This window comes from Myotis lucifugus, unplaced genomic scaffold, assembly GCF_000147115.1.
Source record: "Myotis lucifugus unplaced genomic scaffold, Myoluc2.0 scaffold_43, whole genome shotgun sequence".
Classification (NCBI taxonomy): domain Eukaryota; kingdom Metazoa; phylum Chordata; class Mammalia; order Chiroptera; family Vespertilionidae; genus Myotis; species Myotis lucifugus.
This window is the reverse complement of record NW_005871091.1, coordinates 1660286-1679951: the sequence shown is the minus strand read 5'-3', so window position 1 is coordinate 1679951 and position 19666 is coordinate 1660286. Positions and strand designations below refer to the sequence as shown.

Below are 19666 nucleotides of genomic sequence, written 5' to 3'. Positions count from 1 at the left end.
AGATTTTAGAGGATGGTAAGACACAAGGCAGAGGTAATAGGCAGGAGGCTATCACTGTCATTCAGAGAAGATGCATGTCTAAAAAAAGAGGCTGGAATAGCATGACACTAGTTGGAACCCTAGAAGGGGAAGAAATCAAGGAATACTGAGTTGGTACAATCTGTAGGTATTGGTAATGGGTTGGTGTGGGAGGTGGCGTGAGAGAGGGGGAGGAGTCACGATTAGATATACCCAGGGCTCTGGTGTGAGTTCAGGAGAGGTGGAGAGATGAATCAGAAGATCAGGCAAACTATACCTCAGAGAATACAGTGATGGTTGCAAATGGCATCTGGTATTGTCCTTCTGCCACTGTCTTAAAAGGGATTCTAAAGGGATTTTCTTTCCCTTGTTCCTCCAGCCCTACACTGGCATTGCTGGCCTAAGTGGATACTCACCAGCTGGCCGTGTCCATCATTACAGCCAAGTCTGAGAATTCCTGATTATACTTAGAGCCTGTGGAGCTGCTGACACAAACGGTCATTAGCAGATGACCCTTTTGTAACAAACTATGCTTTAAAATGTAAACTGTGGGGCATTCTCCTTGCATTGTCCAGAAGAAACTTTCTCCTGCCTGAGCCTGGATTAATCATGAGAGAGCTCGTCAACATTCCACTGGTACATATTCTTACCCTGGTTGCCTTCAGCGGGACTGAGAAACTTCCAAAAGGTTGGTGTGAAAACTCTTATCTTCTTGTTGCCTTGTCATAGTTCTAAACTGTCTGTCTGTGTGTGTGTGTGTGTGTGTGTGTGTGTGTACGCACACGCGCACGTGTGCTCTGATCACGACCGATTCATATTATGGTGGCTTAGGTTTTAGTTGGTAAAGTAGGAGTGGAGTGTGTGGAGAGCAGAAAGCTATTAAATAAGCAATTGATTGATGATCTCCTTTCCACCCCGTATCCTTCCCTGTCTTAAGGTCTGCAGTAAAAACGTTAGCCTGCAGAGCCCTCACTCGTAGAGGAAACATTAGCAGGTAGAAAGCTTAGACTGCACGTTATCAAGATCCGTTTTGTTTATGTTTATGTCAAACTTCAGGGTGGTCTAAATGGATGATGAAAACCTTTTAACTCTGGAATATAATCAACCCTACTCCCAGACATCCAGGGTGTTCACTTCTGAATGAAAAAAAATCATTTCCATTTTCACTTTTAATTTTACAAAACACTTCCTAAATATTTTAGTTACATAAAAAATCAGAATTAGAGAAAGATACACACAATTTGCCTACTTAATAAAAGCCTAAAGACAATGGATTCTCAATAACTTTGAGGCCAAGTCATGATTTGGCTTGGCAAGAGACTGTGAACGTTTTTTTCAGAGCCTTTGGAATGTACCGGAAATAACACCACCTCAGGGGAAAGGAAAGCAACTTAAGAAACTGACAAACACCTGTTGCAGTAGCAAGAATGTCCACAGTGATATGGGTTCTGGCCAGTGTATTATGAAACTGAGACTAGTGAATTTCAAATCAGGAAGAAAGACTGGAAAAATCTGTGATTTGCAAAGGGACTGAGGGCTGCACTGAAATCTTTTTATAAACACATGAGAAAACGGATTGAATGGTATCAATTAAAGATTTTTCAAATTACATGTATTACAGTGGCATAAAAAGACTTCTGTGTTTAATGACACTCTCAAATTAATTATTTTCCCTTTATATATCACTTTATCAAAGAATTGGATACGCTTGCATTGTGTAGATAAGTGAAGGTAGTATCTGTATGTAGATGGGAAATGTAGCTTTAGATTTTGTGGTTCACTAAAATTTCTGGAGCCACAATGTTAAGATCCACATGCTAATAAGATACAGCTTTTTTCATAGCCTGATTTCATATACTTGTTTTGTTTTCTATTTTACATAAGCAGAATGATACTTTCAAATGCATTTTAAATATTTACTTGCCAACTAATACGCTGAGGTATCTCCAGATAAAAGAGAACCTCGATCTTTTCAAATAGCTAATAATAGCCAGAAAGATTTAACATCGGCTGCAGATTATTTTAATACTTCCTGATCATACAACGGATGTTTGGTAAGACAGCACCTGGATGTTAGGACTTATGGATTATGTCTTATCTGTGCTATTCTAAACTCCAAAGTTATATAGAATGACATGGTGAAATGCTAAAATTTAGTAAAATTCATTATTATAAGAAGCAGGACAATTGATTTTGATGGTTCATATTAGAATTTGGTGCACACAAAAAAATCCCCAATCTCCTTATATGAGCAACTCCTAATTTATATTTTAGAAAGAAATGATTTTCAGTTTCCAAATTTTACAGGTAAAGCCCTTAGTTCACACTATCTCTATTTTGAAAACTTCAAAATATCAACCTTAGTCAAAAACACCAAGTCTAGCAGAGCAAAGATACATTAACTACATACCCTAGTTCTAAGAATAAACATTATCATGAAAACACAGCCCCTAAAATTATAAAAGTTGAAATGCATAGAATACGTTGGTACAAACAAAATACAATAATGTGCTATTATTTTAATATTATTTAACATAATAAAAATATTCTACATAAACTATTTCATAGTTGATACTTTTATTCTTGGCAGAAAGCAACTTTTAAGGAAGGGTTTTAGATTGAATCCATTTTTTCCTAAGCCCTTATCATGAATGAATCAGGGACTCTGCCCAATAGTATTTTACAAAATAGACTGACAGATTTAAAATAGTGCAAGGGCATTCAGTGGATTCTTTTCTGTCAGCATGCCATTTTCTCAATAAAATTAATAACCAGCTTTGTAGAATTAATAGCTTATTGTTTGGTTTCAGTTTAAGCAAGATTCCTAACATTCAAAGACAAGAAAAAAAGTCACTACCTTTCTGAATCATGTTGACTAGTGATACTTTCAATGATGAACTCAATATCATAACCCACAAGTAGGAGAACTTTACAAACCATCATGTATGAAAGTAGCCAATGTTTCACTGAATTGCTCACCTTACCCACATACTTCAAAAATATTTAATGCTTTCTCATGAAGTATTAAGTGCACAGCAGAATTTAAATGGTGGGAGTACAGGAATTCACGTAAGCAGCACTGAATTTGGGTAACATGCACAAAGAGCTCCTGTTTACACTCCGTTTTTAATATTACCCCATTGACTAGCATACCTAGAAATTTTTGAGTCTGGGTAGTTTGCTTTGCAGTGGTTCTCAACCTTCCTAATGCCGCGACCCTTTAATACAGTTCCTCAGGTTGTGGTGACCCCCAATTTCATTGTTACATATTGAACATAATTAAAGCATAGTGATTAATCACAAAAACAATATGTAATTATATATGTGTTTTCTGATGGTCTTAGGCGACCCCTGTGAAAGGGTCGTTTGACCCCCAGGTTGAGAACCACTGCTTTAGAGATATTTGAGTAACCTCCTCTTCTAAATCGAATGTATACAGGGATAGGATTCACAGATCCAACATATGACTAATTCAGAGTGGGCACAGCTGTCATTGAAATCCAGGACACTAAGTCCTGGATGAATGTTTAATAGTGACGTGCATTGTTCGAGTAACTCATTGCATGTTTGGGGAAACACAAGTTGCTTTACATATTACTGACCTCAAAGAACAGAAAGAAAAGCAGAAATGTCAAGATTTCTACCCTATTTCCAAAGGTGAAATAGGCAACTTCGCAATGAAACAGGACTTGGTGGTCATTGGGGGAAAGTGACAAGGGAGTAGAGGACCCAAAGGAAGTGGTTCCACTCAGGAAGATGATGGAGTGGACCAGAGAATGTAGGACTACCAGTACCATGCTGAGAATCCAGGTGAAGCTGGAGACAGCACCTTTATGTGGCTCTGATCTGCACCATGGTTTCACTTTATCTGACAATCAGATATGAACATAGGAGCTGCAAGGACAGCTGGCTGGATTAGCACACGGTTGGTGCTCCAAGATCAGTGCAACTAAACGACTATAAAGTAAGAGAGTTGCGATTCTATGGCAACACACCATGGAGTATAGGTTGAATAAGGACATGTAAGGCCTGGAGAAGTGCTCAACATATAATGTTAGGTACTATGCTAAGGATTGCCAGTGACTGTTAAAAGGGTCACTCCTGAGTACATGCACATTCTATATGGATCCCTATGAGATCAAGTCTTCACCCAAACGAAAGGCCTCAGGAGAAGCAACTTGAGAAATTCTAACGGGCTGAGCCAGAACTCTTACCTGCCTGTGTCCAATGTCATTCCTGAAGGACCAAGAGTGTATTCTGAGACAAAGAATTAATGATACAGCATTAATAAGTGATTGAGATTATCAATAAACTTTAGAAGTTCCAAAGCATCATAATAAAAAATAACTTATGGCCCTAACTGGTTTGGCTCAGTGGATAGAGCATCGGCCTGCAGACTGAAGGGTCCCAGGTTAGATTCCAGTCAAGGGCATGTACCTTGGTTGCGGGCACATCCTCAGTAGGGGGTGTGCAGGAGGCAGCTGATCGATATTTCTCTCTCATCGATGTTTCTAAACTCTCTATGCCTCTCCCTCCTCTCTGTAAAAAATCAATAAAATAAATTTTAAAAAAACTTATTACATCACCAGTAGAATAAGTGTTAGTTTCCAAGATATGCCAAATGATGAGCAATACTGCATACTCTCTTTCTTTGGGGGCTTTGGAAAATTTCCAATCCCAAAGCGTTTCCTCATACTGATAAAACAATACTGTATTCATGATGTTAGAAAAACCTGAATATTTTCCAAGTCTGAGCCCAAATTTTACTAAAACAGAAGGGAGCAAATACACCTGACTTCTTTGTTTTCTCAATCACTTGGTCACATTAATCAGCAACTATTCGGGCAGAAGTTTGTATGTCAGTGACTAATATGCTAGAGCCCATGAAAGGTTAACATTATGTCCTTCTCATCTAGCAGCTAGTATTCAAGTTAAGTTACTCTTTGGGTCCCGGAAAGGGTTGTATTCATTGTCATGTATTTGTTATTCATGTGGTCCTTGTATTGAGGGAAGAAATAGTGCTCTATTTTGAACAGGCTCTGGCTGAGATGAAAGCTGAATAGTAGAATGAAAGTAAACAAGAGTGTCTGCTGAGTCAACAAGTACCATTAAATACAACTATGTGATAGTGTCAGTAAAATTTTAAAAGCAGATTTGTTTAGATAATTTTGGAATATGGACAAAATGGACTTAACCAACTATATTCTGCTGAAAGAAATTGATACCGATGTAAATATTACAATCCCTTCCCAATCTCTAACTAGTACTATGCTGAAGACATGAAGACATAGTATGGTTTAGAACATCACACCAATTTTAACCTTGAAATTCACCTCTATCAATTTGCACTTTTGTTATGTTTAGACAATTAGACAAGTTATTTAACCATTCATAGCGTCCATTATTTCTCACCTGCAAATGAGAATGATAATTTTATATTTATATTATGATATATTTTATTCCATTTTTCTACATATCCTTTAAAATATGTATCATAATAAAATTGTTTATACACTTCTGCTTCCTGCCACTTTTACTAAACACTAGATCATGCACACATTCTATATTATCAATACTCCTCAAGATGCCATTTGCAGTGACTATAAGTAGCATTCTGGTTAGATAAGAGTTGCTGGTATATGTTAGATATCTGCTTCTCTAAAATAAAGGCCCTGATTTGCTGCATTTGTTGATTTCTGTAGTGTAAATATTCCAACCACAGTTAATTTCAAGCTACCAACACTGAATTGGTAAGAGATGTGCAAAAGCATGCCTTTACATACTACTTCTACCATACAGAAAGTTAGATGTAAATAACCTCAAGAACATAGATAATAGTAAAATAGTTAGGAAGTGATACATTTTGAGTATTATTACTTTGTTTTTAACATAATTCAATTATAAATTTATATGACATAGTGTTTAATAATGTCTGTATTTAACAATTATCTCATAATATTCAAGCCAGCTCCATCAGACCACAGTTAGAAGACAAAACCGTGTGTTTAACTCTTCTCCCACTTTTGTAAGGTTAGTAAGATTTAGTACAATTAATCTGTTTTGTGCAGTGAAAGTCATCTACGTACCTTTCTGTTTTGAGATTATTTTCTTGGGATAGTTTCCCAGAAATAAATATTAATGGTAAATCTGCATGTAATCCAGAGACCAGGAGAACAATTGAACAGTTCAGGTTGCTCTTTAAAAATTACAGAGTCAAATAATGCACAGGGTTTCATGTGGGCCAAGGACGATTTTAAGTGCTATACGTATATTCATTTATTTAATCCTCATGACAAGCCCATGTGGTGGTTTTATTATCATCTCCATCTGCAGCTGAAGAGGCACTAGTTAGGTGACTTGGTGGGGCAGGGAAGGATGCAGTGGGGATTTGAACTCAAACCCTGTGCTAGCCTGGTTGCTCAGTAGCCTTTCTCTTTAAATAATGAAAGCAGTCAATATTATCAATTAACCTTTGGGCCCATCATTACTTGCATTCCACAAACTTAATATAATATTTTTTGTTTTTCTCTCTTAATATCATGTGATCATACAAGCAATTAATTATTTCATTTATTGTCTGTTTAGAAATATATACTTTTTTTCTTAAGAGATTGACTTTTTCAAAATTTATCAATCACAAGTTTGCTTCCATTGCATTGGAAAATGAACACTTCTGTAGCATTCGGATTTATTATAACTTTTTGCTACAAAGATAATATGTATTCATTTGTAACACTGTAAGATACAGCAAACCAAAAATATAAAATTATACATAATGCTCACACCTAGAAGAAAATGCTTTTAACATTTTGGTATTCATTCTTCCATTCTCTCTCATATATACGTGTGTGTGTGTGTGTGTGTGTGTGTGTGTGTGTAATTTTCTTTAAAAATTTAGGAGCCTGTAAATTCATTTTGATGTTTGGCTTTGGCTTTATTTTAAGTCTTTATTTTTAAATAATTAAGCTTCATGATTGTTGTATCTTCCTGGCGAATTGTTCCTTTTTATGAGTAAGTAGTATTTCTCTTCATTTGGTAAATGTTTATCACTTTATATTCTATTTTTTCTTATATTAGTACTGTTTTATCACTTTGTTTTAAGTAGTATTTACTTTGCATATTTTCCTTCTTTGTTTTCAACATTTCTGTTTTAATTTATTTGAGTGTGCTTTTTGTGTTTTTAAATCCTGTATGACAATATCTACCTTTTCATAGGTCATTGTACCATTGGCATTTACTGTGGTTTCTGATATATTCAGGCATGTCTCTTCTACTTTATGTTGTGTCTTCTGTTAACTATGCCTTTCTTGGCTTACTTATCCTGGTTCATTCGTTGCCTCCCTCCCTCCCTCCCTCCCTCCCTCCCTCCCTCCCTCCCTCCCTCCCTACCTCCCTCTCTTCCTTCCTTCCCTCCTCCTCCTTTTTCTTTTGATTAAAACACTTTAGTCTTTCCTCTTCCCTTGCTGCTTTGGAAGTTTGGTTTTGCATCTATTTTTTTAGTGGTAACCATTAATTTTTGTACTATGTTCCCTGTGCTGTACTCACACCCCTGTGCTATTTTTATAACTGTACTTCTGTGCAATCTGTACTTCTTCATCCCTTTCACCATCTTGCCCATCCCCCCAACCCCTGTCATGTGGCTTCCATATGTACCTTATCTGGATCTAGGAGTTTGTTTCTTCAGTTATTTATTTATTTATTTATTTATTTTTTAGATATGGGTACCATATGATTACACTTACAAGTGAAATCAAAGAAACAAAATAAACAAACAAAACAGTGATAAAATTTTAACACATTTAACTATACAGTTTTCTCCCCATGTCTGTAGTTACTCAGTATTGCTGCCATCTTCCTCTTTATGGTAATGAGTTTAACATATTTTAACTATCCACTGAACTTCTTCCCTGATCTTTCATCTTATAATTGTTTATACATAATTTTAGTTTCATTCTTTTTTAAACATAAAAATTAGTGGTTTACTTTTCAAATATTCCATAGTGAATTAAAATTGGAATCATATTTTACTACCATCCTTGCTTACTATTGTCATCTCTCATCCCTTTTTTTTGGGGTACAAGTTATTTTTTACTGAGTTTATATACGTCACCAACTGTTTCACAGAAGGTCTGTGAGTGGTAAACAATTTTAGTATTTTCCTGTCTTTGTTTTGTCTTCATTTTACAATTATTATCTAAGTTGACTGTAGAATTCCAAGCTAATAGTTATTTTATCTCATCCCTTTAAAGGTATTAACCCATTGCATTTTTGGTATCAATTGTTGCTGAATAACCTCATGTCAGCCTAATTGGCATTTCTATTAAGGTGATTGATCTTTTCTTTCTAGGAGGGTTTAAGATTTTCTATCTTTAACTTTTTATAGATTGAATCCAACATATCTAGGGATGAATTTATTATTCTTTATCTGGCTTGACACTTGGTATAACTTTCCATCTGAATATTCATGCTTTCTTTTCAATTTTGAAAAATGATCAGGTATGTATCCCTTTACAAATTGCTTCTCGGCCATTCCCTCTGTTTTATTTTCCTGGAACTTCCATTAGAAGTGCCTGCCAATCTATATTTTATGTTTCTTAACTACTCTTTAATACATTTTATTTCTTTGTACTGTATTCTGTATATTTTAATGGTATTTCAATGAAAAATTGGAAAATAGTGGCCATAATACCTTTATATGTCATTTTTCCTAAAAATTCTGCTCTCTCGTTAGAGCTACTCTTTCAACCTTATAAAAATATATGCCTTTTATAAGGCCTCAGAAATATAGTCTGGTTCATTTAAATAATACATCAGTAAATGTGATAACCTTGGGAAGAGAAATCTCTAAGACATGGTCCCTGACCTAAAGCTCAAGGTTTTTATAATTGAGTGGAACAAAGACATAAACATATTATTTTAATAGTGTCCATGTGACAAGCCCTATAAGAGTGACATATACAGGATGAACTAAGGTTAAAGAAAAGGGCATTTGGCTCTAACAAATCAGGGAAATTGGGAGGACATGATGCTCAAACAGGATTTTAAGAAAAGAGTAATATTAACAAGAAAGATATGAGCTAAGTGAGACACTCCCAACTAACATTTTCCATTTTCCTTCACTCTCAGCCCATGAGTTTGCCTTTGAGTTTGAAAAAATAAGGTTATTTAGATAGAGTAGGTGTGTCGTTTATGGCCAATGTACCAGTTCTTGGTGTTTCCTGAAGCTGTCACCAACTACCCCACATGTTCACCCTGCTTACTGGGTTTTCATAGGCACCTTGTGTTTCAACTAAAATGACCATATAATTTATTGTCCTAACTCAGGTAATTTGGGAGTAAAGGGGGCATTATCGATAACTACATCAGGAGACCAGGTTTAACTGATTATTATAGCTGATCACCTTATGTATCTATCCTACCTTGTCATCTAGATTGTGGGTCCTTACAAGACACATCTTTTTGCTTCTAGTCATAATCCCTAGTCACTCCACCCTCTCCCTCAGTCCTAAGCAACCACAAATGTATTTTCTGGCTCTATAGATTTGTCTACTCTGGACATTTCATAGAAATGGAATTGTATAATATGTTGTCCTTGTGACTGGCTTTTTTCCCCACTTAGCTTATTGTTTCCAAGGTCTGTCTATGCTATAACATGTATCATACCTCATTTATTTTTATTGTTAAATGGTATTGAATAAATTACATCTTGTTTACCTGTTAATTTGCTGGCAGATACTTGGGTTGCTTCCACCTTTTGGTTATTGTGTGTAATGCTATTATTAAAATGAGTGTACAAAAATCTATTTGAGTCCCTGCTTTCAATTTTCTTTGGTGTGAAATTGCTGGGTCATAGAATAATTACATGTTTAATGTTTTGAGGAACCACCATACTGTTTTTCAGTGGTTGTACCATTTTATATTCCAACCAACAATATACAAATATTCTAATTTCTCCATGTCCTCACCAACATTTGTTGTTTATTTCTTTTTGAGTACAGCCATTCTATAGGGTGTGAAGTGATATCTTATTGTGGTTTGATTTGCATTTCCTTAATAGCTAATGATGATGAGCATCTTTTCATGCTATTATTGTCCATTTGTACACATTCTTTGGGAAAATGTCTATTAAGATCCTTTGCCCATTTTTAAAAATTTGTGTTATATATCTTGTATTATGGAGTTTTTCTAATCTAGTCATATGCAGATGTGAATTCCCTATAAATCAGATGAAGCTTAAACTTCAGAGTCTCTTATTCTCATGAGCCCCTTCTAAGATCCTCAGTGGACTCTAGGAATGTGTTCAGATAAAGATATTTTTTATAAAATGTGGAGAAAATTATTTTTAAACAATTGTTAACATTGCCATCTTTCCACTCTGACTTCCCTTTAGTCATACTTCCGTTCTAGTTGACTGATGTTGAAGTGGCCACAGACATTTTATATCCATAATTTGATATATTCTTCCTTAAAGAGGGCATCCAAATTATATACCTTTGAGCTTTATAAAACCTGGACATGTCCCTGTTCTCTTAAGAGCCTTCTTTTTTTGATTCTCAAATACCTAGTTTGGAAGTAGAAACAAAATTCTCTACATAAAATTTTCCTTCCTTTTGGCAAATTTCTGCTATGCAAAAATATAATTCTTATTTGGGTATGTGATGGTCTCTGACTGCTTACAGAGGTTAGTATACAGCTCTCACATTATTTCTCCTCTCCTGTTAGCTCCTGTCATCACCACTCCTCTTGAAACAGTGGATGCCTTAGTTGAAGAAGTGGCTACTTTCATGTGTGCAGTGGAATCTTATCCCCAGCCTGAAATTTCCTGGACTAGGAATAAAATTCTCATCAAGTAAGTATTCTGCCTTTTCTGGCAAGAATGCCAATACCGCCTTGCAATATATCTTGACATGAATGCAACCACAGCTCTTGGCAGTATTAAAGTTCACCTTCTATGATATGTAAAATGCAAATGTCCTCCTTTTATAAATGTAAGATCTGAACTTCAGTGAGGTTAAGGGAATTGCTCAAAGCAAAATAGTGATTTAATTGACATGGGGAAGTTGGGACTATTAGCTTCCTTGTATCCCAAAGAACTAGAACTATGCCTGGCACATGCTGAGCAGTCACCAAATATTCGCTTAATGAATGCATAAATACTCAGTTAATTTACTTATGTAAATATTTAACCCTTTCTGCTAGTTACATTTGTGTATTTGTGTGTGTGTGTGTATGTGAGTGTGTCTGTGTGTGTGTGTTTTCATCATCCAGCTGCTATTTCCCAGTAATTGTGGGAATGTGACTCTATATCTTTTTTTTGAAAATATATTTTATTAATTTTTCCACAGAGAGGGATAGAGAGTTAGAAACATCGATGAGAAAGAGACATCGATCAGCTGCCTCCTGCACACCCCCCACTGGGGATGTGCCCGCAACCACGGTACATGCCCTTGACCGGAATCGAACCTAGGACCCTTCAGTCCGCAGGCCAACGCTCTATCCACTGAGCCAAACCGGTCAGGGCATGACTCTATATCTTGGTAATAATATACTTTCCTGAATAAAATAAATTTTACCTTTCATCTTATCAGTAGACATCCCCATTTTTGAAGGACTCAATAGTGCTTTGATTATTGGAGCCCAGCAAAGATTAGAATATAATGTTAGCTTTATATTACTAAATAAGATTATTTTATTATTCAGAAGACACTCAAGTTTCCTCTGACCTTCAATCTACTTTCTCATTGACAAGTTATCTTTCTGATCAGTTCACCATAGCCCAAAAATCACAGGTGAGGCTCTAACCTGGCATTTTCCTCTGTGACCTGCAGGCTCTTCGACACCCGGTACAGCATTCGGGAGAACGGGCAGCTCCTCACCATCCTGAGTGTGGAAGATAGTGACGACGGCATTTACTGCTGCATCGCTGACAATGGCGTGGGAGGAGCTGCGGAGAGCTGCGGGGCTCTGCAAGTGAAGATGAGTGCGTGAGAAAGATAATCATCTATTGATTTAATTTTTAAAAATCTTTAATGTTTAAAGTATTACAGATGTCCCCTTTTTCTCCCATTGACCCCTCATAGCCTGCCCACACCCTCTGCCCCAGGCCTTCAGGATCCTATTGTCTGTGTCCATGGGTTATGCATATATGCATACAAGTTCTTTGGTTTCATCTACTGATTTTAACATTTGGAACAGGTGGTAAATAGAGCTTCCCATTCCTAGAGGTTCAGAAGTTAGACAAGTTCAAGTTCAAAACACAACCTTGAGACAGTTAATTCCACACCTCTTATTCCTGCCATCAAACACCACCCTAAAGCCAAGTCTCTTAGTCCCCGTACTCTCCATTTTCTTGCCTTGTTAATTTTGAATGTTTGTTTCCCTTTAGAGCCGAAAATAACTCGTCCTCCCATAAATGTAAAAATAATAGAAGGATTAAAGGCAGTTCTACCATGTACTACAATGGGCAATCCCAAACCATCGGTGTCATGGATTAAAGGAGATAGTGCTCTCAGGGTAAGTGATTATTATGTTAAAGCATGTATATAAACATATTTTCAAACACAACAATCCATAGCAAACTCCATTACAAACTTACAAACTTTGATAAGATTTTTTTCCACATACAACATTTTAACCAAACTTAAACATATCTGTTCCTTTATATGCAAATTTTAAGGCAATCCAGCTGGGGCTGGCTAGGGAAAAATGAGATGGGTACCTATAGTGTCAGGGAGGAAAAAGGAGGCAAAGCAGAAGCAAAGCTAAGGCTTTTTTGTTGGTTGGTTGAACATTTATTTTTCAACACTGGATCACAGAGACTTACAAAATAAAAAAAGTGGAACTAAAATCCAAGCTTTAGACCTGACAAACAGTTTCTGGGAGGAGAGAGAGAAATGAGGTTTGGAAGAAAAGGAATGAGAACACTCTGGAGTGGAGTTAGAGCATGAAGACTCAAGTCTGGTGAACAAGCAAACATCTTGACAAATACCCCAATCACAAAGAGTAGTCAAAAGTTATTAGTCAAAAGTTATTATTCGCATGCTTACTTGGTACTGCTTTTGTATCATATCTTATACCAACATAATAGAATATCCCATAGGGGATTCATATATATGTCAAATAATTCAATATCAAATTAATTAGCTTTTTTAGAATTTAAAATAAAACACAAAATGTTAAATATTTTATGGTAATCTATATATGCTCCTCTGGCTTTCCTTTTGCTATAAATACTGGTGCATTTCCAACAATAAAAGCAAGGTGTGGCTCTATATATGTTATTGAATTTAGAGTCCTAGAAGAGAAGATAAAGTAATATTTTAACTTCAAAAACCAATTTTTGCATTATTTGTAGAACTTACCATTTTTTTTCAAAGGACCTATATTCCCTTATGGATACTACATAGAATGTTCAGTAAATAAGGTAGTAAAAAGCAATGCTTTTAATCAAAAAGACTTGGATATGGTTTTTAGGAAATCAAATAAGCCTTGGTATAATTGTATGGTGAAAGAAAATAAAAATAAACTAATCTTATGGGATGGTTATAAGATTAATTTAGGTAATCTTATACTATCTCATTTACTATCAAATATTATACATTGTAAGTGCCAAATACAAATGTTCAAAATGATATTCATGATGATAACAATGATGAAAATAACTTGATGAAATGTGGCAAATGTGTCCTTGATAGAGCCATGGGCCTTTTAAAATTCATGTCCTTATCCCTGGCAGGAAAATTCCCGCATTGCAGTTCTTGAATCTGGGAGTTTAAGGATTCATAATGTGCAAAAGGAAGATGCAGGACATTATCGATGTGTGGCAAAAAACAGCCTCGGGACAGCATATTCCAAATTGGTGAAGCTGGAAGTTGAGGGTAAGGAGCTGCATTCCTTCCCCTGAGTGTTATCAAGAGGCCTCAAGTTCTGCTGTGAAGGCTCTATTGGATGTAGCTGGCAAAAGTAGAGGTGTAGGTAGTTCAGTTCCCTCAACTGTTCCAGATATTAGACTCTAAGATCAAGACTGTGAAAGGAATAACTAAAAAAAGAAAGAAAATTTCATTGGAATAATAGGTCATATTCCATCTATTGCCTACAATCACAGGTAATTTTGACCAAAACAAATTAAATTCACTATGATACTAAAACTAAAGGACACTGCTTTAGAATGTCTGACTGGCATGGACAAGTCTTCCTAGTTAATAAATTTGAAGACATTTGATCTTTTGCAGTATGTAGACATGACTTTGAAAATGTTACCAAAAGAAAATAATGTTTTTTTTCAAACTGTATTGTTACAAAGCATTGAAAAAAATACTCAGAATGTATAAGCAAAAATGTCCTACTTCTAGGAGATACACTGTTAAAGTATTTTTCCATATTTAAAATGTTCTATAATCAACTAATTCAACAACTCTCTGTGAAAGTTCTTCACTGAGAAATCAGAATTCACATAGGGCTAGATGTTTTACCCATTTGGTCGTTGGATCCTTCTTGACCTAAAATTACAGCACATGTTGCTTAAAAATAGAAGCCACCAGCACATCTGTGCTAGGTGAGCGAAGTGAATACAAAATCCGTCCCAGCTCTTCCTGTTACAAGCTATTGAATTGACCTCTCTGGTTCCCAGTTCTCTCATTTGTACAGTGGAGTTTGTTGTATTCAGTGAGGCGTTGATAGTATTTATCATGTGTGGCCTTTTGTAAACAGTAAATATTGACTAAGAATCATCACCTATTTTTCTGCTTTTTTCTTATCTGATTGATAGAGTAATTGAACTATCACATACTTGGTACAATTATATACCAGTTCAATTAGGGATGACGTTTAGGATTCCCCACAGCTTACTTTGATTTCATCCTACCCTTAATCCAAAATTTAATCATTCCTACATCTCCTCCTTCTCAATCATATAGTTTGCTATTATTAGCTCCTTTAAGATTTTTATTTCCCAGCTAGATCTTCCTCTCACAGCTCTAGTGATCTCACTTCCCACATTTACTTCTACTTGAGATAACATGTTTATTACGTTATCGCATCAACTGCTCATAAAATTTTTATGAATTCCTCATGAAAATAAATGCAGTTGTTGAGAATAGTGACTGTCAGATGTAAAAAAGGATGTATTTTCAGCCTAGTTGCTATAATTTAATATATTCTAAATCATCAATGCTAATAACTCAGTATGCAACAATCAGTTGATGTTAATTATACAGTGAAAAATAAGCATACAAACACATTCAGTTGCACACTTTGACACATTGAATATCTGCCTGGATTCAGTGTTTGCTTGAACTATATGTGTAATGATGCAGATTAATGTTACCAATTTGTATACACTATCATAAAGATTTTCCTCACCAATATATGAGCTTCTACATTATAATATACTAGAGGCCCAGTGCACGAATTCATGCACGGGTGGGGTCCGGCCAGCCTTCCCTGATAGGGGCCCATCAGGGCCAGGCCAGCTTAGGGGAGGGGCCTCAGGAGGTTGGCCGGAGGGTCCCACCCCCTATTGGGCCAGTTGGCTGGCTGCAGCGTGTGTCATAGCGACCATTCTGGTCATTCTGGTCGCTTGGCTTTTATATATATACATGATACTATTTTTTAGGTCACTGTCTTCATAGATATTGAAATGATTTACTTTGACTTTGGCTAGAGAAAATTATTAAAAATCTCAGTTATTGGAGTTCAATTACACCATTTAGTCCTACCTTGCCATTTAATTTTGTATCATGCTTATCAGTAAAACTAAATACTCTTTTCTTTCTTCCTAACATTTAAATGGTCATGCTCATTTCTTTAACAGTCAATATATGCTGGAGGTTTTCTTAAACTTGCTAGTATTGAGAGTTGATCACATTATTTAAAGTTACTCTAACAGTAGGCAAAATGATCATTTTATCACACATGTCTAATTTCTACTCCATCCTAGTCCCTATCCAAATAGCCGATATACATGAAAATTTGTGACATGCTTAGCAAAGTTGCTGGTACATAAGAAGCATTTATTAATGGCATTGACTATAATTAGAACATAAAAATTACAGCAAATCAGTTTTGGTTCTTGAAGATCTGAAAAGTTGGCTTCCACTTAAAGAAATAGTTGAGGCATTTCCACAAGATATAATGCAACATGACCTATTTAAAGGAAGGGCCAATTCAGCCAACTACTCAGAACAGGTGAAAATGCAACTGAGAAGAATCTCGAAAGTGCCTGCAAATACCTCCTAGGTTGGCAATGGTGAGGGCCGAAGATGAATCTGGGCCATGGTCAGTCAGGGCAGATAAGCATTTGCTACATGTTGTGTCATTAACTCTGAAAGTTAGTTCGAGCAAATTAGAAGAACTCCACAGTGCCATTGGATTCTGAGCTACACTTATTCCAAGTGAGTAGGAAAAGATAGGGCTTTGTTCACCATTGCTAGCTTCGAGGATATCCAGGCCAGGCCGTGGATTTGGTACAGTGTGTTCACTAGATCCTAGGTGCCGTAACAAAAAAAGTAACACCCTTCAACATAGAAGCAAAGCTCCCTTTCTGGACTGCCATCTTCAGTCGGTGTGTCTCTGGAATGGCAAGACCAAGATATTCTACCCTCCCGTCTTATCTTACAAGGTTCAGACGTGACATGCAAAATTACTGATGGAACTCTACCTCAAGCATGGTCAAACATGGATGTTTTTCTAAAAGGAGGGGCAATGGGATGTCTAGCACTTAAAAATACTAAATGCCTTATGTGGATTATTTTATTTAATCCACACTAATGGTCTGTGACAAAGGTTTATCGTTGTGCTATTTTAGGAAACTGAGGAACAGAGAGGATAACGAACTCAAGGCTGCACAGATAGAAGTGTCTAAGAAACTAAGTAATGCTGAATGCTGTCTGTTCCATTAAAGAACATCATAATCATGTGTGAGACTGTCCAGAATAGTGTCAGAAGGGGGATTACGGAAGAAGCTAGAATTCTGTAAATAATGGAGACTAGAAATTCTTTAAAAAGAGAGACAGTGGGTATAGATAACGTTTTCAATAAATTTAGCAGCAAAAAGGGCTGAGTCAAAAAATGAGCAGTAGCTGGAGGCATATAGTGTTGGTTTGCAAAATTTCTCTTTTTAAAAGATAAAAAATGTTAAACTATTAATGAGAAGGAGTCTAGAGAGAAGGAAATTTTGAACATACAAGAGAGAGGGAAGATTGAAAGGAATATTGGTGGTGCTTGAGAAGGCAAAAGGTATGGGGGACAAGTGATGTGATGAACTTTATACAGAGGGTGACCACATGTCCCAGTTTTCCCAGGACATTCTGGCTTACACCTGTTGTCCTGGAATAATTATTAATAGAGTCTCTCTATTACTTTCAAAAGTACCCAGGCTTCAACGATAAATTATATGATCACTGTGCTTAGACAGGAAGAGAAAGTTCCTTCCTTGTAATAGGAAGAAAGGAAAAAGCGGTGTATTCCAGCATAAATGAGTCAATGTGTTTGGTGGATAGAATTTGAGAACACTCTGTTCTGATGGTCTCTATTTCCTGTAGGAAGTAGAAAGTAAGTTTATCTTCTGAAAATACTTCTATAAAGGGGGGCAGAGGGATGAGGAGAGTAGAAGGATTTAAAATAGCTGTGGAGAATGGGAGAGATGACTCACAAGGGAAACTGGGATTCCTGGGCGACATTAAGTGGAGAATGGGACGTGAATATAGAGTGGGGGTTTTTATTGTTGGTTGGGGGTGTTTTGCCTAGTTGCAGGTTATTTCCTCAGCTTTGCTCAGCATTACAGGTATAAGTTCAGAAAAAGTAGAAAGCCAAATCCAGGGCAAGAATCAAGCATTGGAGTTTTGCCGGGAAGGAAATAAAATAGGGCAAAGGATTTGAGAATATTACAAGAGAATAATCAAAGCGATGAATCATGTAGTCTTTATGTACCAAATAACACAAACTTCGGATTAAACACTTACAGCTCCAGCAATTTGACAGACAAAATAATATGAAAATCTTATGACTATAAACACCCAGAAATTCTGAGTTAGTTGTACAACTCACAAGAATAAAATGTAAATCTTCAAAGGTCAGGAATGAGTAGAAATTTTTAAAACAGAGCCATACGCTCATGAGCTGGTTCTGCATTGTCCTGGAGGTAATGAGAGATGACGTGCCCATCTCTGCAACCTGCATTCAGACAAATCCTGTTTTGGGTACAAAAACTGGTGAAGTGTAGAGTACGTGTAATCCAAATTAAAATAGATGGATGTTGGAATGTCTTGGGTTCCTGTGGATTGCATTTTCTATTACAACCTTGTTTACCCTTGGAGCTTTAAGCCATTAAGACAAAAGAATTGGGCAAAGTTGAAGCTGGAACCAAGGGAGGGTTCTCAGTCAGCAATATTAGTGGGAAGAGGTGGCTTAAGATCAGTACAAAGCTGAGAGCCCCAGAAGCAGAACAAGAACAAGAACAGAGCCCTTCTAGGCAGAGGGTTATTGTAGGCTTTCCTGCCGCATAAACAACTTCTCAAAGCAGAACCCTGTGTCAACACTTGGGGGAGGCATTAATGGGGAGTGAGGATGGAAGGACAGCCATTTGGCAAATTTAAGTGCCTCAAAGCATGAGTGCCCATCACTTATCTGGGCACTTGAGTCTGTCCGTCTACTGCTGTGAAAGGCTTCACCACATACTCTTAGGGCTGACCAGTTCTATTGAAGGCATTTTTAAAAAGAATTTTTGCAAACATATGCAATGCATAAAACAATAAGTAGAGTTCCAAAAGACCAAAATAAATCATATATATATATATATATATCACACATATGTGAAAATGTCCATAAATATAACTATAAGAGATCAGGACTAATTTCAGAAATATTAGACTTTGGCTATCTTCTTTCCTAGAGATGGGATTTCCTTATTGCATCTAGAGAAGTGGAAGCAATCATGAAATGTTTACACATTTGATTTGCTTTTTCTTTGTTTATGCTGCAGCTCTTAATATGACAAATGCCACAGAGAGAGGTATTTAAAACCCCAGTGTGTGCTGTGCTCTCGGTGATTGCAATTTTAATAAAATTTGCAGTGGTCCTGTTCCCGGCATCGATTCTACTTTTTGATGCCACTAACAGGTTTGATTTGTTGTCATGAGTACCTTGTGTATTTAAAATCCAAACAAAGAAAAAAAGAAGCACAAACCTTTGATATCCCTGGGGGTTATCAAGGGGAAAATTAAATCTGCATGATTAATAGGGTGCATGCTCTAAAAGAAGAGTTTGACCCATGCATTCTGATTTCAGGGGGTATTATGTTGCATTCTCATCTAAGCAGTTCTCTAGTGCTTTTAAGAAACAGTGGTAAAGTGGTCCTTTGGTTGAAGAGTTGTTAGTAAAGGCCTCTAAGGAAAAAAAAGTTATATCATTATTTTAGGACTGAAAAGACAATAGTTCAAATTAAGGAAGAGTTAGGCCCTCTTTAATGCAGGTTTAAAGAAAAATGTGTTTCAAAAATTTGTCTTAAATTGTTTAAGGTAATTGAAATGTTTAATATAATGTTCACATGATATTATTTGAAATGAGAAACTATCTGAAATATGCATATTCTAATTAGGCAAGCTTTTATTTCCACTTTTTAGGTATTAAAATAAGATGCACAAGTGTAAAC

General features: G+C 36.3%; 1 protein-coding gene across 6 annotated transcripts in view; it reads left to right on the top strand.

Moving 5' to 3' along the window:
* Positions 1 to 494: 494 nt before the first annotated feature.
* The window catches only part of MUSK (muscle associated receptor tyrosine kinase), a 65110-nt gene continuing 45938 nt past the window's right edge, over positions 495 to 19666 (top strand). For 3 of the 6 annotated variants that reach the window (XM_023753220.1, XM_006088034.3, XM_023753219.1), the window contains exons 1-5: positions 495 to 706; positions 10741 to 10867; positions 11847 to 11998; positions 12404 to 12531; positions 13754 to 13895. In XM_023753220.1, the coding sequence (XP_023608988.1) occupies positions 628 to 706; positions 10741 to 10867; positions 11847 to 11998; positions 12404 to 12531; positions 13754 to 13895 (628 nt within the window). In that variant the 5' untranslated portion in view covers positions 495 to 627. The remainder of the gene's footprint in view (positions 707 to 10740; positions 10868 to 11846; positions 11999 to 12403; positions 12532 to 13753; positions 13896 to 19666) is intronic. The other 3 variants (XM_023753218.1, XM_023753217.1, XM_023753216.1) reach the window with 1 other exon arrangement.